Genomic DNA, 27,975 nt, shown 5'->3' on the forward strand with positions numbered 1-27,975 from the left:
CCAGGCCACAAATCTGAGTGCTTCCATTGGACGTCGATATCAGTCAGTGTTGGACTCTTATGGTAGTCATACAAGATATTGAGCATAGGTGTCCCTCTTCTTGAAAATCTACTGTTCCATATGGATCCTGGGTCAATGACAATGATGTGTGTCAATTTTGAACATTCGATTACCATCTGTTGAGTATTTATATGGTATATAAAATATACATCCTAAAACACTTTTGCATTTCTTTTTTGTGCAGAATTCAATTACCTCAGTTGCCTTGGCAAACTCGCTCTCCTGACATGTCGATCAGTAGTTAAACGCCCCTGAGACAGCATTGATCGCCAGATGACTTAACCCTCCTGCAAGCAGAACTGAATTAATACAGGCATTAGCTATGGGAATACTGGCGCCGCATACCCAATGAAGCATTCCGACGTTTAACGTCCCCCGTGCGGTCACGTCTTAAAACCAATTGGGGACACACACGATATTGACTGTGATCTTTTGAATTCCATCCATGCAGAATGACTTTAATCTCAATCAAAATGTTTAAAGTGACAACACACCCTCATGTCATTGACCTCTCGTGTCCTGTAGCTGAAAGAACATTATGATTTTGTATCATTTCTGTTCATTGGCGTATTACATGATTACAAATGCTCTTTTATATCTCATTGTCAAGCCTTGTATATAGTTTGGTATAGTTTGCTTTGCTCGTCATGACGTAAATGATTTTGTTTCATCCTCCCAAATAACTTCATACTCGGCAGTCATTTTTATTGCCAAAGGAAAATAATTTTCCGCGTCACATTATCGTCGTCGTCATCTATGAAATGACGTTGTATTAAAGAGCCGAGTTCTATTGTACCCAGCTGTTGGTATTCGTGATGGAAAATCCTCCCGCATAAGTTTTGTTTTCAATAAATAATATTTAAAAAGTCCTACCTCCCTCCGCAATTTGGTGGAAAATCTGCAAGAGAAACATTTGATTTTTATATGAAGCCGTGTTATTGTTTTTGTGTTGGGCCGGATAGTCACAAAGGTTTTTGTGTGACAAATATAAATATTAGTGTGATATATCTGCGGTCAAGTATATTGTCCGTTCGAGATAGTGCCATTGATCACGAATAAGACATAACGTATGATTACAATCGATCATTCAAGCTTTCTCAAAGTTGTATGTGGACACGTGGAGGACATTTCCAAATTTGACGCATCAGTGACAAAAAGGCTGTCTGATGCATTTCTCCACTTTTACTTATACTATATGTTCCCGTGTTGTTTTGTGCAGGTGAACAATTGACTTGCCTTTGCATGTGTTTGTGACGGTGACACCGGTGGGGCAGGATGTAATTACCATTTCGCGAACACCTGGTATCACAACTATTAGATAGTTTTTCATATCCACATGCTCATGACAAAAATGCAGTCAGAATCGGACAATGACTTTTCAAGATTAAGAAACTGTTATTGAACAAGGGGGTGCGCTATCCCTATTGCACATACATGTGGAAGTTTGCAGCTATTCTCGGCCAGAATAAGGTAGTTGAATTACTATGAAGGATTAAATAGACTAAAAAATGTCCTAATAAGTCTTCAACAAGAACCGCTTTCCATCCGTGCTCCTGCTGTTAAAATCCGTTCACGCAGTCAACTACAATCAACTCGTAATTTAAACATCTCAGAACATATTCATCACACAAAGGTTACACATTAATGCAAATTCTAAAATAGCCTAATAAAGCTAAAGTTCCTTTCCACGCCCCCCCCCCCCCCCCCCCCCCCCCTTTCAAATGACCCACAACACGTTTTAAGGTTTCAAGTGCCCCTCCCGCAACCACCACACACACACAGAAATATCAACAGCGATGTGTATAATGTGTATCAGCCAAAAAAGATGTACATATATATTAATTTAATGGTTGTCTGACCTACATGTACATGTGTATTAATTTACTGCTTTATGTTTTTTTCCACAAGGTTAACGAAGTCAATATTTGAGTCATTGTTTAACGGATGAACGATTTTTTTAACAGTTCGGCATTAATTTAACAGCTGCCTCCAATGATCACTGAAACAGAATATGAAAACAGATGTTCTTTAAACATTTGAAGTAGTAATATATTACCTATCAAACATACAAAAACATAATTATAAGTGGTCACAGCTGAAATTGAAAATGACTTACTGAGTCTGGTATATTCGTATTGTCGACCGACCTTCTCTCTCTATATATAGCTATAATATAACATCGACACTTTTTTCTGCTTATTGATTCGCCAGAGCGAACCTAAAGGTCCAAAACAACTTTTACATCCGTATCAAATTTTGCCCTACAGTTTATTCAGTTAATATTATTTTTTTATCATTTAACCGACAAACCCAGAAAACTTCACACTAAATAAAACAATTAGAATATTGAACTACACAAATATACACTACTCCACGTTTGAAGGGATACTTTTATCTTTAACTCATACTATGTCAAGTGTATATATAACTATAATGCCATCTAATTATCCCTATGCAAAGTTGAGTGGTATAGTTTCACTTCTACGTCTCTAGAAGCAGTCCGTGAAGCATTACATATATCTGTGCGGGTTACAGCCGTCAGACAATAGTCCACTACGGTGGCAGATGACCATACAATGACCGTTCTTGATCCTGAAGGCAATTGGACAAGCTATTCCGAATCCCTTCGTGGAAAGAAGCGCGCATCAATCATGATCAAACAGTGACCACGTAGGTTAAGCCTACTGCATCCCTAGGATATACGCTGGTCTGTAGGGATGTGTAATAGATAAACTGTCCATGCTATATACTCGTACCTGGCCATGGCCTATGGCTGCAGGGCGGAAACGTCATCTGCGGGAAGCGTTTAAGGCTAATCTTCAACTTGTGCAAGACCTGTATGGTAACCCCTCGCGTTCAAGATTATTGTGTGTGTGTGTGTGTGTGTGTGTGTGTGTGTGTGTGTGTGTGTGTCTGTTTGTGTGTGTATATGTGTCTGCGTTAACGTCTTATGTCCGACGACAGAACCACAAGAGTCCACAAGAGCACGGAGCGATCCAGATTCAGAATTAACTTCCTACCCCAACAAAGTCACTGATGTACACGTATCATCTCAACATTCTCCATGATGGAGTTTAGACCGGGAAACAACAAAACTTTGGTAATAATAAGATATTTTTCCTAAAAAGGCAGAATAATACATAAATTAATTAATATTAGGTTCATATTGTATCATTGCAAACAAGAAAGATACATACTTATAAGCACTACTTATCTTTTATCACAGTAAAACAGTATAAAACGCTGCACTCTGTGTAAATCAGCGTGCACAGCAGTTTGTACGTATACAACGCCCTGAACTCCATCGTTCATCGCAATAATACAACACAATAACAGCCAATCACGAAACAGTATTCCACTGGTGGGCGTGATCTACAAAAAAATCTGTTTGCGAAGCATGAACACAAACGCGATTGCTTGGCTTAGCCGATCTAATGGCATGGACTCACTTGCAACTTATTTACCAATTCATCAAATGTTTGAGCGCATCTTCTGCGCACATGTTAGCAATATGTGTTCGGGTCAGAGAACAGATGCGGCATAGTGTGACGGCCATGGTGGTGTTACGAGGTGACACCGATCCCCGTGATGTGGCTAGTGGTCGCTCTATGTCAACGCACAAGTAGTGAATGGTCAACAAAACGTAAGTCCAACACAGCTGTTAGATTATGTTGTGATTGCCGTCATCTCAAAGACATGTATGTTATTTCACTATGACTCAGGAACTGTTTGTTTGTCATTTAATGGATGACAACTTCTCTATTCCATCATGATTTGACGTTTCTTTATAGACTCTTATACCGCTGTCAAGCACGAAGGATAAACGAAATCTCAGCTTCGCTATAACCGAACAATAACGTTATACATGTAACTGCGAGGGAAATACCTATGGAATCTTAGAAGGGACATTGTCGCGTTGTCCCATTGGCGGCCTTATAAAAACAAGCAACAACTGCAAAATAAACCAAAGGGCGACAATGGGACAACGTGACAACACGACATTTTAACCATTTGTCGCATTGTCGCGCTTTGAATAATATTTTTTTATATTTTCAAAGTCACAATGTGTCGCATTGTCGCATTGTCGCATTGTCTCATCAAAAATGTGTTAAAATGCGCGACACGTTTTGCTTGTTCTTGTAAGGGCGACAATGCGACAATGTCCCCTCTAGGAGTCCATAAATAACCTTTATGAAACTGTTGAAGTACGGTCGGTGATATGCATACAGATGATTCAACTTTGTCTGAGATCTAAAATCTATGTTTTAATCTAACTTTCCAACTAAAACACGAAGCGGGTTCATAGCATTGTGAAATGGCAAGCCTGCTGAAGAATGATTGATGGAAAAACAATGCAAAAGTTATAGTGAGTGTGTGAGTATAGTTTAACGCCGCTCTTAGCGATATGTCAGCAATATCACGGCAGGGGACATCAGAAATGGGCTTCACACATTGTACCTATGTGGGGAATCGAACCCGGGTGTTCGGTGTGACGAGCAAACGCTTTAACCACTAGGCTACCCGACCTACCGGAAAAGTTACAGAACTCCCGATACATAATGAGGACCGCCTCCGTGGTCTAGTGGTAGAGCGTCCGCCCGGAGAAGGTCCCCGGCCGCGTCATACCAAAAGACGTTAAAAGATGGTACTTGTTGTAACCCTGTCTGGCGCTCGGCATTAAGGGGCTAAAACAAGGACTGGTCGGCTCGGAGTCAGTATACTGTGTCTGAGTGGGGTATTCATGTTAAACTGCGGCATGGTATCTCAGTGTGCTAGAACTATAAATCGGTATCAGTCCGGACTAGTACAAGCAGCCACACACACACATACACGTGCATGCACGTCGCTATATAAGTGCAATAATCTTGGACGCGACGTTAAACCCAATTTCACCTCACCTCACCCGATACATGATAGTTCGAATTGCGCGGTAAACACACAAAAACGTACCAGCAGACATTCCTTAAGTTGCTCGTGTTGTTCTTGTGATATTTGACAACTTAATTAAATTCAGATGTTTTATTCAGAGATGTATCACTCTGTGTCTTCAGAGACGCCAACATATATCATTTGAGATTGCAGTGGTCGTTAAATGTCAATGTAACGCACGAAGATTGTGATTTGCGTGTTCTTAGTCACTGCATAGAACCTAACATCACTTTTCACTTTATGAATAACTGTTCTGAACTGGTGATAAAAGCAAATTATGTCGCATGGTAAAAACGGGTTATTTGACAGGTGGGCCGTCGGCGACCAGATGTGACTCCAGCAGTTCCTCCAATGCCTAGCTACATGTCAAAACGTGTCATTTAGATACTTGTTTATAAAGTGAAGTCGCCCCATGGGTATTCCTGACTAGGCCTGGTCCTCAGCAACCTATGCTGTGTCGTCCAGTCTTGAGTATTAACAACGCTAAGTACGACAGTAAGCAGACAGACAAGAACGCTTATGTCATTAACACTGAAGGCTTAGGTATTTTGTACCTAGTTGATATCCTTTTTTTCTTTTCCAAAATGGTTTGTTTGACGTCATGAAAAAAACAACCAAACTGTTATAATGCAGATCATACATCAAATAAATCATACCTTGCGATGCTACAATAGACAATGTTCATACACCAGATAATTGATAGCTCTACTGAAACATCTCTGTCATTTGTGTGGACATACCTCTGGAATGCACATGATAAAGTTCAGACATGTTAACGATAGAATAAGTATCCTCTATCACGATTCACTGCCCCAAAAGGGGCGGTCGGGTAGCCTAGTGGTTAATGCGTTCACTCGTCACGCCGAAGACCCGGGTTTGATTCCCGACTTGGGTACAATGTGTGAAGCCCATTTCTGGTGTCCCCCGCCGTGATATTGCTGTAATATTGCTAAAAGCGGCATAAAACCAAACTCACTCACTCACTCACTGCCCCAAAATCTTAACAAAAGGGACTGGCAAAGAGGAAATCCACCGACCATGAATGGTCTGTTGGAGAGATGGGAGGCCGCAGAGGCCAAATAACATGGCTGGTGGGACCACCAATCGTTAATCGGTTTAAGTTTGGGAGGGGATGCCGTCAAAGACAATTAGATTTTGTTTGCTGTTTAACGCCGCACTCAGCAATATTCAAGCTAAACGACGGTGGTCTGTAAATAATCAGACCAAACAATCCAGAGATTAATATCATGAGCATGGGATACGATGTCATACATCAACCAAGTCACTGACCACCCGATCCCGTCAATCGCCTTTTGCCGATGAATCTTGTTGATGAATCGTCATCGTTACAACCTAAGGGACCGCCTTCGTGGTCTAGTGGTAGAGCGTCCGCCCGGAGAGCGGAAGGTCCGGGGTTCGATCCCCGGCTGCGTCATACCAAAAGACGTTAAAAGATTGTACTTGTTATTACCCTGTCTGGCGCTCGGAATTAAGGGGCTAAAACAAGGACTGGTCGGCTCGGAGTCAGTATACTGTGTCTGAGTGGGGTATTTATGTTAAACTGTGGCATGGTGTCTCAGTGAGCTAGCACTATAAATCGGCATCAGTCTGGACTAGTACAAGCAGACACACAAACACACACACGTACATGCACGTCGCTATATAAGTGCAATAATCTTGGACGCGACGTTAAACTCCACTTCACCTCACCTCGCAAACTAAGGTTACGTTTCAGGAACGCATACCACTTGTTTTATAGCCATAATGCCGAGCGCCAGGCAGGATAACAACAAGTACCATTTTTAAATGACCATGGTATGGCGCGGCCGGAGATCGAAATCCTAGACCACGGAGGCGGTCCGATTAAGTTTATAGGTCTGTCGGCACACATACCCGTGCTCGTTTGTTTCGTCAAAGTGGTTAAGTCTGTTTGTTGTTTTACGCCGCAACAAAACGTGTAAACTATTTTCAAGAAATCTAAAGCCAACTGTGAAAACTGTGGTGCACGTGAAATGTATGCCCTGTGCCTTTCGCACGCGCACCTCTACTCGGTTTATGAAATGCACGTTCCAGGGCCAGTCAACAATTCATATCGGACCAACTCGAGGACATTTATCAATGATATGAATATCAATTTATCATGGACGAGTGAGTTAGTTGGGTTAAACGCCGCTTTGAACGGTATTCCAGTTATATCACGGCGTGTCAGCTTAATGTGGGAGTAAAGCCCGAAGTGATGCAGGTCTCAGACGTTTACCACTTTGGTAAAACCCACGAGCATGGGTATGGTGCTGACAAACCTAGAAACATAATCGGGGCGAACCGGGATTCGAACCCACAATCATAGGTTTCTGGCGTGCCCAAGGGATGCAACTCTGCACAGCGACTGGGTGACTGGATCACCCGTGCCCCCAATTTACCATGAGGAAACATTACCCCGCCCTTCCGCTCTACGGGCGGATGCTCTACCACTGGACCACGGAGGCGGTCTTTAAACAAACAAACAAACAAACATGAAAGTTTTTATACAACGTTAAAACCACAACAACAATTTTTTACAATAATTCTTGTAAATCCAACAGATCATCAACCGATATTTTTATATAATGCAAAGATTTCCGCCATATTCAATGGTTGTGAGCCGTCACATGTCATTGCACCGGTCTGATAATTTACGACATTGCCTTGAGGTGAAATGGGGTTTAACGTCGCGTCCAAGATTATTGCACTTATATAGCGACGTGCATGTACGTGTGTGTGTTTGTGTGGCTGCTTGTACTAGTCCGGACTGATGCCGATTTATAGTGCTAGCTCACTGAGACACCATGCCGCAGTTTAACATGAATATCCCACTCAGACACAGTATACTGACTCCGAGCCGACCAGTCCTTGTTTTAGCCTCATAATGCCGAGCGCCAGACAGGGTAACAACAAGTACCATCTTTTAACGTCTTTTGGTATGACGCGGCCGGGGATCGCCCCGGACCTTCCGCTCTCCGGGCGGACGCTCCACCACTAGACCACGGAGGCGGTCACATTGCCTTGAGACTGGAAATTACCCGAAAGTGGTAACTCCAAACCCAACCAATCAGATGTCTCCGTTTGTTGTAACCTTACATTCGTCACCACTCGCCCCTTTCCGTAACCTGCAAGAAGAGCTATTCGGCTTGTCCCTTTCACGTATGGTAACCCTAACCTAGCTTTATTGTATGATAAACCAATTATAGACTTGATGTGAAGTCAATACCTCGTCCTCGGTCAATATTGATTTTTTCGGGTCCGCATAATAGGTATTGACCTCATATAAAGTCTATAATTGTACAGAGTCAGGGACACCATAGATCAGGTCATGGAAGGCGAGGTGGTAGACAGACAAGTCTATAATTGTACAGAGTCAGGGACACCATAGATCAGGTCATGGAAGGCGAGGTGGTAGACAGACAATTTGAATACAAGGGCACCTAAAAGGACCTATATATCAAATGTTTCAAGTAAAGAGTTAATTACCTGATAGCGGAAAACGATATCACATTTTTCATTTCAAAATGGTAATTATTGTTGAATAATAAATATTCAATTTGTAGCTGTGCATTTGATTAAATAGCAAATATAAAGTAAATACAGATCTAAAATAATTATTAAACAAACGCGAACGTGCCACAGTTGCTGAACGGTGTAAGGCGTTAACCGAAGCCCGAAAACCTTCTGAACTTTTCACTGCCTATGAATACATGTGGTAATTTGTTTGGCGTGGTAGCCTGTTTTATAAAAATATGGAATATGGACTCAAAGCGGAATAAAACAGCAATAGGTTTCAAATAAACGTTGCAAAACCAGAATACAACACAAAATGATTATGTTTCGGATTTTACTAGCGCTTCGAGGGGAGGAGATTTCGCACATACCCCGAAACAAACAGAAAAGCTGATGCCTTTAGTATACACACATACTAGAAAACGTATATACGAGACGCACACGTGCATGTGCACCCAATGACAAGTGGTACATTCTGTATTATACTCTATTTTTATGCGCAAGTATATGTATGAACCCAGACAGAAATATTTATACAGGGAAATGTTTTATTTTAGTATATTTTATCAAATCCCTGACTTTTGGATTGAAATAATATCGATTTACCCCTATATATCCAGAACGAGTGAGTGAGTGAGTGAGTTGGGTTTAACGACGTTTTGGACAGTATTACAGTTATATCATGGTGTGTCTGCTTGAAGTTGGAAGAGAGCCTGAAGTGATGCTGGACTTTTCCAGCTTTGCTTAAACCGGCGAGTACGGGTATGGTTCTGACCAACCGAGAAACATAATCGGGGTGACTTGTGGGGATTCGAACCTGAGATCATGTTTCTGACAAACCTGAAGGGCGCGTCACTTAACAGCGCCTTAGACCACAGGGGTATCCTTGACTGAGATGTATTTAACTTGTTTGTGTAAATGAAAACTATGGAATAATGTAAGGGACATTCTCGCGATCTCGCATTCTCGCGATCTCGACCTTTGGAAGCGAGCTAAATATGCCCAAAACACGAGAATGCGAGGTCGCGTTCACGCGAGATTTGGCCAAAATCTCGCGTTCACGCGATCTCGCATTCTCGTGTTTTTGGTACATAGCACTTTTTGTCAAAAGTCAACAGCGCGAGAATGCGACGTTTGGACATGATGCAAAATCTCGCGTTCTCGCGATTTCGCATTCTCGTGTTTGAAGCATATCTACCTCGTTTCCATAGGTCGAGATCGCGAGAATGTGAGATCGCGAGAATTTCCTTACAGTTATCCATAGAAAACCGCTGAATAAAAGTTTTGCCTAAACATCAAATACAGCGACGACATTTATCACTAATCACTACATCGTCTACATGGCGTCAATACTGAGCTGACCCGTGAAGATTCCGGGGTAGAAAAGGTCTTCAGCATCCCATGCCTGCCGTAAAAGGTGACTATGCTTGTCGTAAGAGGCAACTAACGGGATCAAGTGATCAGGCTACTTGACTTGGTTGATGCATGTCTTCGTATTCCAATTGTGTGGAACGATGCTAAACACTGGTTGTCTGGTCCAGACTCGATTATTTACAGACCGCCGCCATATAGCTGGAATATTGCTGAGTGCGGCGTTAAACAACAAACAAACAAACAAACAAACAAACAAACAAACACTGAGCTTTTTCCAACTGTGTTTCAGATGGGATAACGGGTCTGCTCTCTTCAGAAGATGGAACCGCTCAACATGAATACGAGCTTAATAAAGTACGGCAACACGTTGAACACCACTTCGAATATGACGACAGGAATCGTGACCAGTGACGTCAGTACAACTGAGTATTCCAATGCTCTGAGTGTGATTGGTTCCATGGAACGCTATTATATATTGTTCATACTGGTTCTCGGTTTCCCAGGCAACCTCGCTAGCATAGTGACCATCCTGAAAATGTCCCGGCTGAAGTCCTCAACATTTTACGTAGCAGCTTTAAGTATCGTTGACAACGTTGCTCTCATACTTAAATCAATTTTCATGGAGCTTCTACATCACCCAAACGCCTTCTCGGTCGCTGGATGCCGGTTCATGTGTTTCCTTGGGCTTGTAACAGCTGCCTTTTCAAATTGGATTCTGGTTGCCATGGCGACAGAACGTTTTATGGCCGTCCGGTTTCCTCTGATGGTTGCGAGCATCTGGACATTGAGGCGAACGGTTGTCCTTACGTGTATCATATTTTCGTGTCTCTGCGCATTACACTTGCATATTTTCTGGACAATGGTGAACTCCGTCAACGGCTGTGTCTACTCCGCCGACTACACCGACTTCACTACCGAATACTGGTACTGGATCAGCGCATCGGTGTACGCATTCATCCCCTGCACCGTCCTCATCGTCTTCAACTTCCTCATCGTCTACAACATTCAGCAGTCCTCCAAAATCCGCCGTGACTTAGCCGTGAACACAAGCTGCTCAAATAAAGCCAAGCGATCAGGGTCTGGTTGTCATGACAACCACATCACGATTATGTTGGTCAGCGTGACCATTGTGTTCGTCATACTGACCATTCCTCGCTGCGTCGTCATGCTCGTCATCAAAGGTGGGCCCCCTCAATCCTCCCTGGAACAGGTGCAACGACGTTTCGTTGACGTGCTTACTTCCATGTTCGCCGATTCCAACCACGCCGTGAACTTCTATCTGTACTTCTTCGCCGGCAGGCAGTTCCGTTACCAGTTCCTCAAGACGATGTTTGGTCACCGACGTGAGAGTAACAACTCCAACACCACGAATAGGTCGACATTGGGGAAGGAGGAGGACCTGCACATGATGGTCAACTGACCTGTGACCTGTGACCTGTGACCTGTGAACCTGTGACCCACTTTATGAGAGGTCAATATCTGTTTTCATTAACTCGCAAAGAGCAATATTGACCAAAGACAAAGTGTTTGCAGACCATTGTGACATCATCACTATCCAATGACATCATAAATCTCACTGTTGATTAGCTTCCCTACTGGGGCCTACGGTGGGACAGGATACGCTTACCTTTTATCATATGTATTTGATAGTGATTCATAAACACATGCTCGTGATATAGTCGGATTTCTATTGGATATGGAAAGGGTTTTATCGCTTTAAAAACACTTACGTCCTCGTACCATGAAGGTTCCTATTCTAATTCTGTGAATGTCAGTCCAAGTTATTTTATCACTATTTTCAAACTTCGAGGGACGCGTCGTAATACAAAATGGCTGCAACGATAAACCTGACGGAAGTGATTTCTGAAGCTGTTAATGAACCTGTGGCGATCACAGGTATTCGTCATCATTGTCCGATTGGCAGATTATTGTACGGTCAACGGGCAAGCGGTAAAACCTCTTACTTCATTTAAGATTAAAGGGTCTAAATGATCAGAAACAGCGCTTCTATATTCATTCATGCAAGGGAATTCCCAGAGGTTTCCTTAGGAATGTGGAAGTGGTCCGTCAGTGTTTCCATAACACAGCCTCGTGAAAAAATGTCAGTTTCAAGGTCATGTGACCGACTTTACGTCTAATGCAAAAGCCGTAAATAGTTTCACATTCAAACATGCGCCTTCGTCCAGTGTGAAGTAATTAAAGTTAGCGTCAATATCTGGTATGAGCTGGTACATGTTTTTTTGTTATTTAAGTTAGATGTGTTAATATCGGGGATTATACGGGATTAAAAGCTGTACGTTTATGTACACGCTTCGACTTTCAGTCTCGTGGTTTAGAAACCCATTCAGCTTTACCTGCCTTACATTCAAATCCCGCCTTACACACAGGCTACAGATTGGTTTGTTGTCATGGACTGAGGATACCTTATCTGTTAATATCTCAGTATTATGGATCAAAGGATTTGCCAATCTGGACGCCATCATAATCTATATGTTGATACAGGAACGAGAAGAGGCATCAAATATTTATTATCCTGTCAGAGGGAATGAACATAGAAGATCAAAGCTGTGATCACTGATTTCCGCGCATCATTCCGTGTCATGTTTTTCTTTGAAGTGCGTTTCAATTGTATAGCGTAGTGTCAACTAACTGTTGGACGAATTGTCAAAATGACTCAAACTGACAAAACACGTAGGCGGTAACCAGTTTGGTTTAATTCACGAGCATGGGTCAGGTTGAAACAGATCATCCGGGTTAATCGGATTTGAACGCAGGCCTATTTCACCATTGCAGAAAAGGGACGCAACTGTTGTGGGGCTTTAGACCATCGGTCGGCATAGCCTGTTGGTGAGCTATACTACTTAAATGAAGTTAAGGAACCCCAGATTTATTCATATTACTGCAGCTAATCTGTCGTGGCATGACGGGTGATAAACAGTCTGTCCATGTAAACAGTCTGTCCATATAAACAGTCTGTCCATATAAACAGTCTGTCCATGTAAACAGGCTTGAATATTAATAAATATTTCAACTGTTTGACTGAATCAATGTTTTGCCCTAAGAAAAGGTTCAACACTGGTCTGAGAAGATGTAATTGAATTTAGGGCAAACTAGGGCCACAAAGAGTTATACAGCCTGCAAACACATCACTCCAGTTCATACAGTTGAACAGAGAGATAGTGTGTTTGTTTGTTTGTTTATTGTTTAACGCCGCACTCCAGCAGCATTCCAGCTTTATGGCAGCGGTCTGTGAATAGTCGAGTCAGGATCTGACAATCCAGTGATTGACACCATAAGCATCGATCCACGCTACTAGGATACGATGTCATGCATCAACCAAGTCAACAAGCCTGACTACCCGATCCCGTTGGTCGATTGTTACGACAAACATAATCGCCACAAAATCAGGAATAGTCTGTTAACGGTCAATGTGGTACGCAACAATGAATACCCTATACCCCCAAATATATGCTGTTGTTATTTTATAACCATCACGGTAAATAGTTCTTAAAGCAACTATACCGACCCGCAAAAGAAACGTCACCGTGGATAGATATATGAGAAACCTTATTTGTCCAAACACTGTAAACATACTTTGAGACATACTAAAAAGATGAAACTTGGCAAAACTGATCATCAAGGTTGAAATTAAAGTGTAAATGTTCTTAAAGTAAAACACAACACTAGTCTCTGAGAAAATGGCATCACAAGTCAGTATCTCGTGTGTCAGCCATGTGCATTGATGACTGCCGTGCAACGTCGATACATGGTATGGATGAGGCGGTTGATGAAGGCAATATACACTTGACCCCACACTGAGGAACGCCTGACGCAGATCAGCTGCAGTTGTCGGCCTCGGTCGGACGTTATTCCGTCTTTGAATCTCGTCCCACAAGTGCTCAATGGGATTTAAATCGGGACTGAAGGCAGGCCACAGCATGTTTCTGATGCCATTCTGCTGGAGGAAGTCTCTTGTTGCTCTCGCAGTGTGGGCACGGGCATTAGCATGCTGAAACTCGTGGCTACGGCGACGTGCCAAATGAGGTATGGCATGTGGTCTCAATACTTGATCAATGTACCGAGCTGCTGTGACACCATTGCCTCTCCCAGGACCGATATTCTGGAAGACCACAGGGCCGACCCTCTGTGCAAGACCAACTCCACCCCACACCATGATGCTCGGACAACCCCAACAAGTCTTTCTCAACAATAAAAGCATCCGAATAACGTTCCCCACTGCGTCGCCAGACTATCTCTCTGCCATATGCTGTTGAGATACAGTAACGGCTCTCGTCTGAGAAGAGGACTCTTCACTGCTGGTGGCGCCAAAGCCGGTTCTGTGTTGCCCACTGAAGATGGTCCCGGCGATGACGTGGTGTCAGAATGGGTCCCCGGTGTGGCCTGTGACAGTGGAGCTGTGTGCTCGTCAAATGTGTCGTTGGTGTGTCCCCATGGTCTGTCGAGCAGTTTCCACAGCAGTAACAAAGCGATCTTGAAGATGCTGTCGCACAGTCTGACGATCCTGACGTCGGGTGGTGACCCTTGGTCTTCGACTACGTGGTCGGTCATCTGTAGTGTTGGTGGTCTGGTACAGTTGCGGGAGCCTGTATAAGGACCTTACGTGGACTTGAAATGCATTGACTACTTGCCGGACGGTTTGTCCAACTTGCAATCGTCCAAGGGCTTGGTGTCGCTGATTTCTTGTCAATCTTGGCATATGGTAGCAATTCAATAACGAATGAATGTTATCCTTACTTACTTACTTACTTACTTTGGGGATTTAACGTGCGCTTTCCAACTGATGCGTATTTCGCACACGGGAATGTTATCCGATCTGGGTGGAATTTTATAGGGCAAGAAATTGGGGAACGCATGTGCAATTTCAATTTGCACGGAACTCACGTGCATCGGGTTACCATGGCCGTTGCCGTGATGCGTTTGGGCGATCGGTTTTATTGTCATCTGCTTTGTTTTTCTATCATCAAATTTCATTTTTCCGGACAAGGTAATGTTACATTTTAGAAACCTTGACAAAAATTACCCAGATATTTAAATGACAACTTTTCATGCAATGTTACTTGGGTGACGTTTCTTTTGCGGTTCAGTATATCATGGTGATATGTGTACAAGGTGAAATCTTGAACGGAGGTGGCACAACGGTAGGAGGTGTAAACACGTACTGCACGTGCTACACAATGGTACAGGGAATGGCAGCATAAGAGGGTTCGTCTCATGATAATTGTGATCACATTCTGACTAGTTCATGTCACTGACCTCGTCGTCGGAATTGCTTGTGTCACTGCTGATTGTCATAACTTTGGGTAGTCCATCTCGTGACCAGTATTTTGACTCCTCGTTGACGACTTTGGTAACGCAACGCTGCCATGTCTTCATTGTTACCCGACCAAGGGATTCATTTACTAGCTTTTCAACATCCCGCAATGTAAACGTTGTGTTCAATAGTCCAACGTCACTTTTGGCGATGCCCCATATCAACTCTATTGGGTTCAGATCGCAGTGGTAAGTCGTAAGACGGTGTGACCTTGACCTTGACCTTTCATGTAATTGCCAACCATACACACGGGCTCAGGTTTGTTAGATTTGATGATTTCATAGAGTTGAGGTTTTGTAGCCCTGAAAGGAAAGGTATTCATCCGTTGCAGCCACGTCACCATATCTCCTTGAAGGCTATTAGACGTCGGGGCCTTGTTGTCTGGATCCCGCATACTGTGATGCGTTGTCCATGATAATAAGGGACTTGGCAGGCAAATCAGGACCAATTTACTTTTCACCCACTCCAGAAGTACCTTGCCGTTCATATATGTGTGGGAGTCCCTGTTGGCCTTGGCCTTGGTTGAAGTTGTTACAAAATTCCACATAAACTCTTATGGTTGGTTGGTTGGTTGGTTGTTAAACGCCGCACTCAGCAATATTCCAGCTATATCACGGCGGTCTGTAAATAATCGAGTCTGGACCAGACAATCCAGTGATCAATATTATAAGCATCGATCCACGCAATTGGGATCGATAACATGCATCAACCAAGTCAGCGAGCCTGACTACCCGATCCTGTTAGTCGCCTCTAAGGACAAGCATAGTCGCCCTTTCCGGCAAGCATGGGTTGCTAAAGACGGGACGAACTCTGAGGGAGGACTCTTGTATACAGCTTTCTTCCATCATCTGACACAAAATATATATCACCATCATCACCAAATTCAACTTGTCTTCAACTAGCAACCCAGTGGGGGGACCTACACAAAGAGTGAGTGAGTGAGTTAAAATTTAACGTCGCATCGGCAGTATTGCAGACATATAGCGACGAGACCAAGTTAATACATTCACAATTTAGTTATTTATGCAAAGTTTTATATAAATTTTTTTTTTTTATGAAACATATTTGAGCACAACATTATCACGTATACAGTTTTAAAGCAACAGATGTGTTTTTCCAGTGACAGCTAGGGATGTTATTATACACCTTCATTGGCCTCGGTGCACGATTTGATACAAACGATAGTTCCACTGTATTAAACATGTCATTTTACAACCGTTTTAATGTTGATGTGTCATAATTATGGTGTATTTTAACTTCCAATTTGCATACTGGACATCGTTATATAGAGAAGCAGCTTTCCACCCCCAGATGACTGCCTGCTGAAACTGTCATTGACTGCAGACTGCCTGCAGAAACTGTCATTGACTGATTGAAAAGGTAATTTTCAGCTTTCTTTTGTTTCGGTAGATATTGGCAATACGCTATGTACGGTGGCCCATAAGGGACATGGAGTCTGTATTTCAATATTTTGATGTTTCACTTACTTTTATCGTAACCTTTTGCAAATTAACACAATTTGTCATACAAATATGTGATAAATCATGTATAAAAACAACCGAAAACATGGAAAATGTACTTTCAAGTAGCTATTGAGTCGCTGAAATTTGAAGCGAAAATGTCAAAACTAAAATGGAAATGTCAAAAACCAAAACGAAAATGTCAAAAACCATAACGAAAATGTCAAAAACAAAAGCGAAAATGATGTCAAAAACAAAATGAAACCACAGGAAACTATTTCCACCACGGTGATAATATTCCCACCGCGGTGTAAATAGTTTTCACCGCGGTGGGAATAGTTTTCTGTATTTTCATTTTAGTTTTTGACATTTTCGATTCACTTTTCAGCGATTCAATATCTTCTTTATACATGATTTATCACATATTTGTAAGACAAATCGTGTTAATTTGCAAAAGGTAGCGATAAAAGTAAGTGAAATATCCAAATATTGAAAAACATATGGACTCCATGTCTCTTATGGGCCACCGTAGCTATGTGTACACAGGTATAGTAAATACATATATCGCACGTATATTTAACATTTTGATACAGGGACTACAAGATCGTACATTGCCTATGTGGTGGTTTTGATAGAGTGTCTGCCTTGACAGCAGATCGAGGCTCGTCCTGATGGCCACGCCAGCTGTATTTTGCTGCAGAAATGTGCATTAGATATCTACCTAATTTTCTTCAAATGGTAGTGTTTCATATTCAGGTATTTACATTCAACAACAGTATGCAATCTCTAAGGTGTACCTTTTCCATTTCTTTACATTCATTATTATCTCTAATTGTTTTCACAATATAGAAGTAAACGAATGATTAAAACATATTTTGAAGAATGATAAAAGAACGGATAACTATTCATAATGAAAACCTGCTCAGCTTGCAATGCCATATAATCAATGGCGTCAGATAATTTCAGTAACTTACAAACAAAATTACTTGTCTTTTAAAAATAGAAACAACTTAATTTGTTACCTACATAAACGTATTATTTAAAATTGGCATAGCTTGAAAATTGTGATTGGTAAGTTGTTGACAGTTATGACCCCAACATCACTTCTTGTAATTAGATTGTGAAAAACATGTATACAACTGACAAAAATAAGTGAACTAATAATTAGAATGCATGTGAGGAGTAACTTCACAATACCGTGGCGTTGGATTTCAATGCAACGTCTTATTGGAATGTACGTTTACATTATGCATGAACAGCACGCGGTGCGCATGCGCACAGAAGCCAGAGTGTGAGCGCCTATGGGGGAAGTCACGATCACCAATGGAATTGAGCTATGTACACACTTAAAAGCGTGGTCTAGTGGTAGAGCTTCCGGGGTTCGATCCCCGGCCGCGTCATACCAAAAGACGTTAAAAGATGGTACTTGTTGTTACCCTGTCTGGTGCTCGGTATTTAGGGGCTAAAACAAGGACTGGTCGGCTCGGAGTCAGAATACTGTGTCTGAGTGGGGTATTCATGTTAAACTTCGGCATAGTATCTCAGTGAGCTAGCACAATAAATCAGCATCAGTCTGGACTAGTACAAGCAGCCACACAAACACACACACGTACATGTACGTCGCTATATAAGTGCAATAATCTTGGACGCAACGTTAAACCCATTTCACCTCACCTCACCTCACCTTAAAAGAGAGTATCCAAACGAACAGACAAAACGATGAATTGCTCCAATATTTGGCAAATCAAAAAGTGCAATTTTTCGACTCTGTGAAACGGGTGCTGTTGCAATGAGACGTTGGCGTATCAGATCTAAAACGACACCTTCCTATGGACAAGACACTCTCATTTATAGAGAAATACGTTCAATGACAGGAAGAAGAATTCCAACATCTACCATTAAAAACAGGCTCTATGCAGCCCACCCAAAACCAAGGCGTCCTGTGAGTGTTGTTACCACCACAACTCACCACATCAGCTAAGATTGGGGATGGCCAGGCAACACCAGAGACAAGCTGTGCGTCAATGGTGGTTTTAGCCGAACCACAGATGGCAGAAAACTTTTGTTGGCGAAGGTAGTGGCCACAGGTATGCCTAGTGTAAGTCAGGCGAAGTGATTTGGTCATTGTGAATAGACATTTGACACAACATTCGCAAGAATTATTGGCAGACATTTTGAACTTGACAATGCTAGACCACTTCGTGTTCAGGTCGTCAGCGATTATCTCCGCCGAGAATGTAGACAGACATTGGACTGGGCCGCTAAGTCCTCTCATGTGTCTCTACCAGAGCATCTGTGGGATGTTCTTCGACTGAAGAGCGTACGCCAGAAACACAGCACCCGCCAACGTAGACCATATATGGGTAACTCTTCAGGCGGAATTGTGGGCAATTCCAAGGTGAGGTGAGGTGAAATTGGGATTAACATCGCGTCCAAGATTATTGCACTTATATAGCGACGTGCATGCACATGTGTGTGTGTGTGGCTGCTTGTACTAGTCCGGACTGATGCCGATTTATAGTGCTAGCTCACTGAGATACCATGCCGCAGTTTAACATGATTACCCCACTCAGACACAGTATACTGACTCTGAGCCGACCAGTCCTTGTTTTAACCATTTAATGCCGAACGCCAGACAAGGTAACAACAAATACCATCTTTAAACGTCTTTTTGTATGGCGCGGCAGGAGATCGAACCCCGGACCTTCCGCTCTCCGGGCGGACGCTCTACCACTAGGCCACGGAGGCGGTCAATTCCAAAGGCAACCATACGCAAGTTAATCAACATTATACCATGAAGGAGTGGTGCATGTATCGCCCAACATAGTGAACACACCAGATATTGATCTAACCGCCCCAAAGTAATTTCATTTCATCATCTCCGTACTTTTTGTAGGTAGCGACATGTAAATAATCTGAACAAAACAATCCAGTGCTCGATATTGTGAGTAACGATCTGCGCCGTCGATGGCACGCCACCATCACCTGATCCATTTGGTCACCTCTTCCGATCAGAATAGGCTGTTGGAGACCTATTCTAAACCATCACGGTGTTATTTGCGTCGTCCTTGTTATGACAACCAACACAATCCGTATCGTGAATATTTCTTGCTCCGTAGACCGCCTCCGTGGCCTAGTGGTAGAGCGTCCGCCCGGAGAGCGGAAGGTCCGGGGTTCGATCCCCGGCTGCGTCATACAAAAAGACGTTTAAAGATGGTACTTGTTGTTACCCTGTCTGGCGCTCGGCAGTTAGGGGCTAAAGCAAGGACTGGTCGGCTCTGAGTCAGTATACTGTGTCTGAGTGGGGTATACATGTTAAACTGGTGGTATCTCAGTGAGCTAGCACTATAAATCGGCATCAGTCCGGACTAGTACTAGCAGCCACACACACACACATACACGTGCATGCACGTCGCTATATAAGTGCAATAATCTTGGACGCGACGTTAAACCCCATTTCACCTCACCTCACCTTGCTCCGTAATGGCAAAGTTTGTTCTTGACACTAAGAAGAGGGATTTGGAAGATAATACATGATTTGGGTCAGATGTATGTCAAACACTAGATTCTTAGAATATATAGCACCAGATGGTATTGCATTGTTCCTCTTTTATTGCTGTGTCAAGGTGTCCTACCCCTGGGAGAGAATATTTTACGGACGCTTCTCACGTTCTATATTCCAGGTCAAAATCGTCACATTTGGGATAATTTTTCTTGCCTTTGTTTCATACTTCCGGAAAAAGCACATGTTTACACGAGTGGTTTCTGCGCCTGAAATATGGACTTTTTCTCAATACTCAAGTGCTGACATGCACAGGCTTCTCTGTACCACGGGTTTAGGTCGATTAAAGGTCGGAATACATACATCTTTTCGAATACCTTTTCATGTAAGGTATATCAAGCAATGTTTCCAAAAATGTATATTGTGACCAGTTCCTTCATCGGGTTCCAAAGACAAGAACGAAATCATTTGCTGACAAATCTTTCTCTAAATAAGGACCTTTCCTTTAGGAAGAAACTTCCACTTAGCCTTTGATCTGAAGGAGGACATTTAGTCTTTACAAGTCAACTCAAAACTCACCTTTTCCCTTCAGCGTATGCTCAAGAGACAGAGTTGACCCATCAGATATTAGAGCTGTATGTATGTATGTATGTATGTATGTATGTATGTATGTATTGTTATAATCAAATCGAATGAATTATAATTGAAACAATATATACTGAACCGCAAAAGAAACGTCACCCCAAGTAACATTGTATGAAAAGTTGTCATTTAAATATCTGGTAAATTTTGTCAAAGTTTCTTAAACTTAACATGACCTTGTCCGGAAAAATGAAATTTGATGATAAAAACCTCCAAAGCAGATGACAATAAAACCGATTGCCCAAACGCATCACGACAACGATGTTCGTGAGTTCCGTGCAAATTGAAATGCACATGCGTTCCCCCATTTCTTGCCCTATAACAATCGGTCCTGAGAGAGGCAGTGGTGTCACAGCAGCTCGGTACATTGATCAAGTCTTGAGACCACAAGCCATACCTAATTTGGCACGTCGCCGCAGCCACGAGTTTCAGCATGATAATGCCCGAGCCCACACTGCGAGAGCAACAAGAGACTTCCTCCAGCAGAATGGCATCAGAACCATGCAGTGGTCTGCCCTCAGTCCCGATTTAAATCCCATTGAGCACTTGTGGGACGAGATTCAAAGACGGCTGAATGACGTCCGACCAAGGCCGGCAACTGAATTGCGTCTGGCGTTCCTCAGAGGGCTCAAGTGCCTATTGCCTTCATCAACCGCCCCATCCATTCTCTGATCCACGTTGCACGGCAGCCATCAATGCACATGGCGGACACACGAGATACTGACTTGTGATGCCATTTTCTCAGAGACTAGTGTTGTGTTTCACTTTAAGAATATTTGAGCTATAATTTCAAACTTAATACTCAGTTTTGTTTCAAAGTATGTTTACAGTGTTTGGACAAATAAGGTTTCTCATATATCTATCCATGGTGACGTTTCTTTTGCGGTTCAGTATATTTGCGACCTGGGTTAACTGCTTACCTCACGGAATTCCCCTACTTTCGGTGCAGTTGGTTGGTTGGTTTGTTGTTTTACGCCGCACTCAGCAATATTCCAGCTATATGACGGCGGTCTGTAAATAATAGAGTCTGGACCAGACAATCCAGTGATTAATATCATGAGCATCGATCCACGCAATTGGGATCGATGACATGCATGAACCAAGTCAGCGAGCCTGACCACCCGATCCCGTTAGTCGCCTTTTACGACAAGCATAGTCGCCTTTTACGGCAACCATGGGTTGCTGAAGACATATTCTACCCCGGATCTTCACTTTCGGTGCAGATAAGGACTTGCAACAATGCTGCTGTTCGTTGCTGCTATGAGCACCATGTTGTGTCTCCACCTGTCGGTTCTCGGTGCTGCTGGTGATAGAGACGCCCTTCTATACAGGGTGGACATCTACTTGCCCCCGAAGGCGGGGAGGGACGAGACGGCGGACATACAGCAGATTAAGGAGACAGTGAAAGGTCTAAGTGACATCAAGGTTCTCTTTTCATTTAAGGTCTGTAAAATTATGACAAATTTGTTCATTATGCACAGCACATCAACGATCACGTGTTATGCTCCTGCTTTATGGCCTTTTGTTTATAAATACCAAGGACTAATTACAAGGACCGCACCATCTATATCGCTTCTAGTTAATGGTTGAGTATTTTAAATTCAAATCAAACACACAGATACACAGACGTATGTAGATAAACTAATGAAGGGTTTAATTTCTAATTGTAAGTAAAATGGATAAACAAGTGGACTTTTGAAAATGCATAGATCTCAGCAAATGTAGCACCATGTTGTATTAATTTAATATTATTGGTTTAACAGGAGCTTGGAAATCCAAGGATTATTCTTGGTAAGTCCTTAATGTACCGTTGTTATACATCTATCAAGAATCTTGTAATGCCATTGTACAACGTGACGATACATTACGTTTGAAAGTAGACCCAAAACCATGTGACTGACACTGACCTCGAATATTGACTCGTCACATGACCTGTCATGTGATCAGTATTGACTTTTCTGCTAGAAAACAAGATGGCGTCTGGTATAAACATGTCATGGTTCATCAGATTAGTTACTGCAATCAAACAGGGGACTGTTCAAAGGCTTCATAAGCTTGTGTATTTTGGTACAACAAAAGAAATAACCACTCTTGATGAGGTCAACATTCGCAAACAAGGACCCTCGGAACCGACCTCTTCAATGGTATGACCTCGGTTCAGTCTTGTCTTCTGAATCTCAGATGCTGTGTACACCGAGTTTGACGTGTCTGACGGTGACGTCGAACAACAACTGGGCGTATCGCTGGGCGTATTGCTGGGCGTATCGCTGGGCGTATCGCTGGCCGTATTGCTTGGCGTCGGGGCCGGAATTTGTGCTCCCTCAACCGGTTGCATATGGTTCTGCCACTAGTTGGTCTCAAACCAGGGTTTTCAGAGTTGTTAATGTGGCAGTTGGAATCCATTCCTTGATGCATCAACCGAATATGGATGTCTTGTTGACGTGACGTCACACGTGGACGACCGGCCAATGACAAGTCATGAATGTTGTAGAATGTTGACCTGTTGAAAATAAGCCTCCAAAGAGACGACTCTGTGTTTTGGTGAACATTAAAAGGTCTGGCAACTTCGTTTTGTACCATTCCTGTTTGCAATATACCAAGGGCAGATATTCGTTGATTTCAGCAAGCCGTGGCATTGCATAAGCGATATTGATGGTCAAAAAAAAGTGTTTTAAGAGCACTTGATAGCTAAACATTAATCGTGTGATGTTCACATTACAACACCACGTGCATTATCGCGCCGTACCAATAGGGAACCACAGCCTTAAAGTCGAGGAGATTTCTTCATGAATTAGAATTGAAAGATGCATTTTTTATTTCAAGAATAATGTTGTTTTTGAGTTAGAGAGATCACAGGTCCACAATTTTATGGAGGTGCTAAAATTACAACATATAGAAATTTGTAGACAATTTCCTCAGTTTCTCTATATTGTAGGGGAATAGAATAGATTTGTATGTTACTGTAACATTAAAAGTTCATAAAGGCTCTTGTTCACATATAAGTAGGACATAAAAGTCATCCTAACAAGTTTGATCAAGAGACATTTGGGTTTATAAAAGTATAATTCTGAATGTACACGTTTCAGTTCTTGACGTTGAGAAAGCATGCAGTTGGCCCCAGTTGACTGGTTTTCTATTCAGCAAGGGATATGAGTTCAGCGTCACATCCCTCTACAGCTGCGAAGACTTCGCCAAGGAGCTCGGCCTCAACCTGCCTAAGGACATGTGGTCATCATTTTTCGAAAATCATGACCTTCTCATGGACAGGAAGATATTTCCTGTAGGAGGTAAACACAGCCGGACTTGTTCTACCTCATGGAAGATTAAATGGTTTGATAAGTATCACCTCGACATTCTGAGAATGATGTAAATTTTTGTTGAATATATTGGAAAATATGTACTGAGGTACGCGCCTCGACTGACAATATCAGTTAACATGTGAATTTGAAGGACCTAATTATACTACTCAAAAGAAGTTAAGGATCACCTGATTCTTTCATATTACTATAGTTAATCTTTCATGCCATGACATATTAACTTTACCAATATGAAAGAATCGGGTGATCCTTAACTTCTTTTGAGTAGTATATAAGCGACATTCAAAATTTCGTAGTGATAATTAACAGCTTTTTCACATAACAAGTTCTGTTACAATCTGGGAATCTCTCCCGTCCCGTTGATTGGAATTAACATGAATGGTATTTTTCGTATGAAGCAGTTCTTATCATACACGTTCGTCAATGATCAAAAGTATTAAGACGAGTTTAATGTTGTTATATTATGAGATGTTATTGATGGGTATTTTGAGCATAAGTAATGTGTCAACTCTATATGTCATGCATTTCAAACATGATTTTTCCGCGTCATGTTATCGCGACGTTTCTCGTTACGGTGATTCCATGTTATTGCGATAGTGCAGATTAATAGACGTGAAGAATGCCGTGAGGTAGTGGTGAAATAGTGAGTGAGTGAGTGAGTTTGGTTTTGCGCTGCTTTTAGCAATATTCCAGCAATATCACGGCGGGGGACACCAGAAATGGGCTTCACACATTGTACCCATGTGGGGAATCGAACCCGGGTCTTCGGCGTGACGAGGGAACGCTTTAACCACTAGGCTACCCGACCGCCCCGTGAAATAGTGAAACGAAAGTGAGAATAAAGTATGCTGAAAGTCATGTGAAGGTGTTTACTCATATCTAAGATGTGTGCTCTGTGATGTGGTACATTTCACTGAAGAATCATTTGCCAACTTGAAATTTGGAAATGTTCCGTGAGTACTATTCGTTTGTAACGCCATGACAATCAAGCACTCAGACACAGTATACTGACTCCGAGCCGACCAGTCCTTGTTTTAGCCCCTAAATAACGATCGCCAGGTACGGTAACATCAAGTACATCTTTTAACGTCTTTTGGCATGACACGGCCAGGAGATCAAACCAGGGACCTTCCTCTCTCTCCTCTATACCACGGAAGCAGTACCGCATTAGATGAAATATAAACTGACAATGCAAACACGAAAACGTCGTTTTTTTCCCAGTATTTGGACATTGGACGGAAAAACGACTAAATATTCATTAAAATTGATTAATTGGCGAGCGTCTAGAAAGTCTCCGGAAAAGGGTCGAGTTCTTCAAGCGTAAAATGGACGGAAAAACGATGCTTTTTGCCCCGCCTTGTACAAATGTTAACCGCCAATGAGATGGCGCTGGTCCCCCGACGCACGTGATGCCTAAGACTTCCTTTTGGATGCATTAGATTTCGTATTTCTGGCATGCCTTGCTCTAGTATCAGTCGCGCGTAGTGCAGCGAGATTTGCTGATAAGCCAGTTTTAGGATATGTAACATGTTAAAGGAATTCAGACACGCGCCAAGAAGTCAAACCAAACCATGTTACCAAGTTTATTGTGATAACATATCTTTCCGCTATGCACCGTTACCTCTATCGGATAATGGGTTGTGTTTCATTTGGTTATAACAGTAACTATTTTTTATCATGACACGAACAAAAGTTTGTCTGTCAGCTTTCCCGCTCACCGTTTATTTAGTGCTTTGTCACGAAAATGATAATAACCAATATTGAACTGTTATACTTCATAGCATACGTCATCAATGATCTCGGCAACCTTCATATTCATTTCAGACTTGTCAACTCTTGAGTACAACGAAATGCTGAAGTGGACGTTCGCGGGAGATGGAGCCCTTCACATATCCGGACAGGAACAAGCATGCTTCCGAACTCTCGCCGAATATCCGGTTGAAGTGAGCATCTTTTAGTTTCATTGTCTTATTGCGACACACCAATCAAGTATAAAGGTTGACTTGTGTTTGTGACAGGTGTTGCCGAAGGAACAGGAAAGGTTCACCTTTTTCCGAACACCACTGACTTGATAGAGATTCATAAATAGATGCTATTAATAAAATCGGAAACAACGGACTCTGCTTTTGTAGCGATTTTTGTAGAATTATGGATTTGTTAATTTTGTTTATGTAATATAACTATTACGTTACATCTTTTGTTTTACATTGATTGCTAAAAAGTGCTTCATATAGCATATATAGGTTGAAATTTTCAACGTTTTCCACACGTACACATAATATCATTGATTTGTAAATATGAGCATATATATAAACGGTATTCTAAGATGAAAAAATGGTAAAATGCAATGCTATACAATTTATTCTTGATGGGTTTCACAAATAGGAGAATAAGCAACCGCATGTAATTGGTGATGATTTAAGGATTTGCCAGAATTTGGCCGTCGCCACTGCACCTTACTTTTGAATCCATGCGGTTCTCGGATATCTTAGGTTTATCATGTCATGCATAGCTCTATTAATGCCACTGTGGATATACATTGATCTGTCACGTCAAGGGTACGAATGCAACAGAATCCTTTCCATATTCATAAGAAATGGCTTCTATAAGCAGAGTCGATTTCAGTTCCGACTATATTACGAGCATGTGTTTATGAATCACTGTCAAACAGTGATGATACCAGGTGTCATCGAGATGTACGGTGGCACAAACACATGCACAGGCAGGTCACTTCTTCACCTGAAAATGTTCTAAAACTGCTTTTAGCTTCACCGAGGTCTTGAAAGAACGTTTATAAAACAACTTTTGAACAAAAGTCGTGTGACGCTCTTTTGATTTTGGAAGGAAGAGCATGTTCGATTGTACCTCAAAAGTTGTTTGTGTAATTTGTGAGTTTAAAGGTAATTTATTTTTTACAGGTTTTGTGATACGGGTTGTGTTCTTAAGTGTCTGTATTTTTTGATGTTTGAGACTGTAAAGAATTTGTTTTCTGTCTTTGATTAACGGTGAGGTGAGGTGAAATGGGGTTTAACGTCGCGTCCAAGATTATTGCACTTATATAGCGTCGTGCATGTACGTGTGTGTGTTTGTGTGGCTGCTTGTCCGGACTGATGCCGATTTATAGTGTTAGCTCACTGAGATACCATGCCGCAGTTTAACATGAATACCCCACTTAGACATAGTATACTGACTCCGAGCCGAGCAGTCCTTGTTTTACCCCCTTAATGCCGAGCGCCAGACAGGGCCACAACAAGTACCATCTTTTAACGTCTTTTGGTATGACGCGGTCGGGGCTCGAACCCCGGACCATCCGCTCTCTGGGCGGACGCTCTACCATTAGACCACGGAGGCGGTCGACTTTAATTAACGATAATGTTAAATACATTTCAGCTGATGTACTTCGGTCCCGTTCGCCAACATGGTATAGAAGTACTGGAAGAAAATTTGCATGGACCTAAGTACTTCCATAATACAGTAACACGAATCGAAAACCTTTATTCTTACCCTGAAGGCTGCCAAAAATGAGACCAAGAATGATGTGCAGATTCTGTGTTTATTTGTCAGGAGACATTCAAGGTTTGTCGAGGTACATTGAATTGCATAAATAATAATATAAGAGGTACTGCACAGTTGCCACATGTTTTCTGTTTTCTGTTCATGAGTTCAAATCGAAGGGGTCTTGAATGGTTCTTGTTTATTCAAGCCTGAGTGAGTGATTGAGTGAGTGAGTTGGGTTTAACGCCGCTTTTAACAGTATTCCAGTTATATCACGGCGTGTCAGCTTTATGTGGGAGGAAAGCCCGAAGTGATGCAGGACTTAGACGT

General features: G+C 42.2%; 2 protein-coding genes across 3 annotated transcripts in view; both read left to right on the forward strand.

Moving 5' to 3' along the window:
- LOC124141622 (G-protein coupled receptor dmsr-1-like) overlaps positions 1–12,118 on the forward strand; it is a 37,671-nt gene extending 25,553 nt beyond the window's left edge. Inside the window, exons 1-2 of one of the 2 annotated variants that reach the window (XM_046509653.2) lie at positions 3,620–3,703; positions 10,187–12,118. In XM_046509653.2, the coding sequence (XP_046365609.1) occupies positions 10,217–11,317 (1,101 nt within the window). In that variant the 5' untranslated portion in view covers positions 3,620–3,703; positions 10,187–10,216 and the 3' untranslated portion in view covers positions 11,318–12,118. Of the gene's footprint in view, positions 1–3,619; positions 3,704–10,186 lie in introns of those variants that run through there. The other variant, XM_048383248.1, reaches the window with a different exon arrangement.
- Positions 12,119–16,534: 4,416 nt separating this feature from the next.
- On the forward strand, positions 16,535–27,782 carry LOC124141607. The gene is made up of 6 exons (XM_048383249.1): positions 16,535–16,609; positions 22,057–22,276; positions 22,597–22,624; positions 23,920–24,120; positions 25,975–26,093; positions 27,541–27,782. The coding sequence occupies exons 2-6, from the start codon at positions 22,073–22,075 to the stop codon at positions 27,673–27,675; spliced, it is 687 nt and encodes a 228-aa protein (XP_048239206.1). The 5' UTR covers positions 16,535–16,609; positions 22,057–22,072; the 3' UTR covers positions 27,676–27,782.
- Positions 27,783–27,975: the final 193 nt, after the last annotated feature.

Source organism: Haliotis rufescens, unplaced genomic scaffold, assembly GCF_023055435.1.
Source record: "Haliotis rufescens isolate VD_foot unplaced genomic scaffold, xgHalRufe1.0.p SCAF_46, whole genome shotgun sequence".
Lineage (NCBI taxonomy): Eukaryota > Metazoa > Mollusca > Gastropoda > Lepetellida > Haliotidae > Haliotis > Haliotis rufescens.

Bases quoted from the DNA above. Each gene is read 5' to 3' on its own strand.
- LOC124141607 (XM_048383249.1), top strand. From the start codon at position 22,073: ATGCTGCTGTTCGTTGCTGCTATGAGCACCATGTTGTGTCTCCACCTG. The intron at 22,277-22,596 runs GTCTGTAAAATT...TTGGTTTAACAG, and splicing joins AGGTTCTCTTTTCATTTAAG to GAGCTTGGAAATCCAAGGAT. The intron at 24,121-25,974 runs GTAAACACAGCC...TATTCATTTCAG, and splicing joins GAAGATATTTCCTGTAGGAG to ACTTGTCAACTCTTGAGTAC.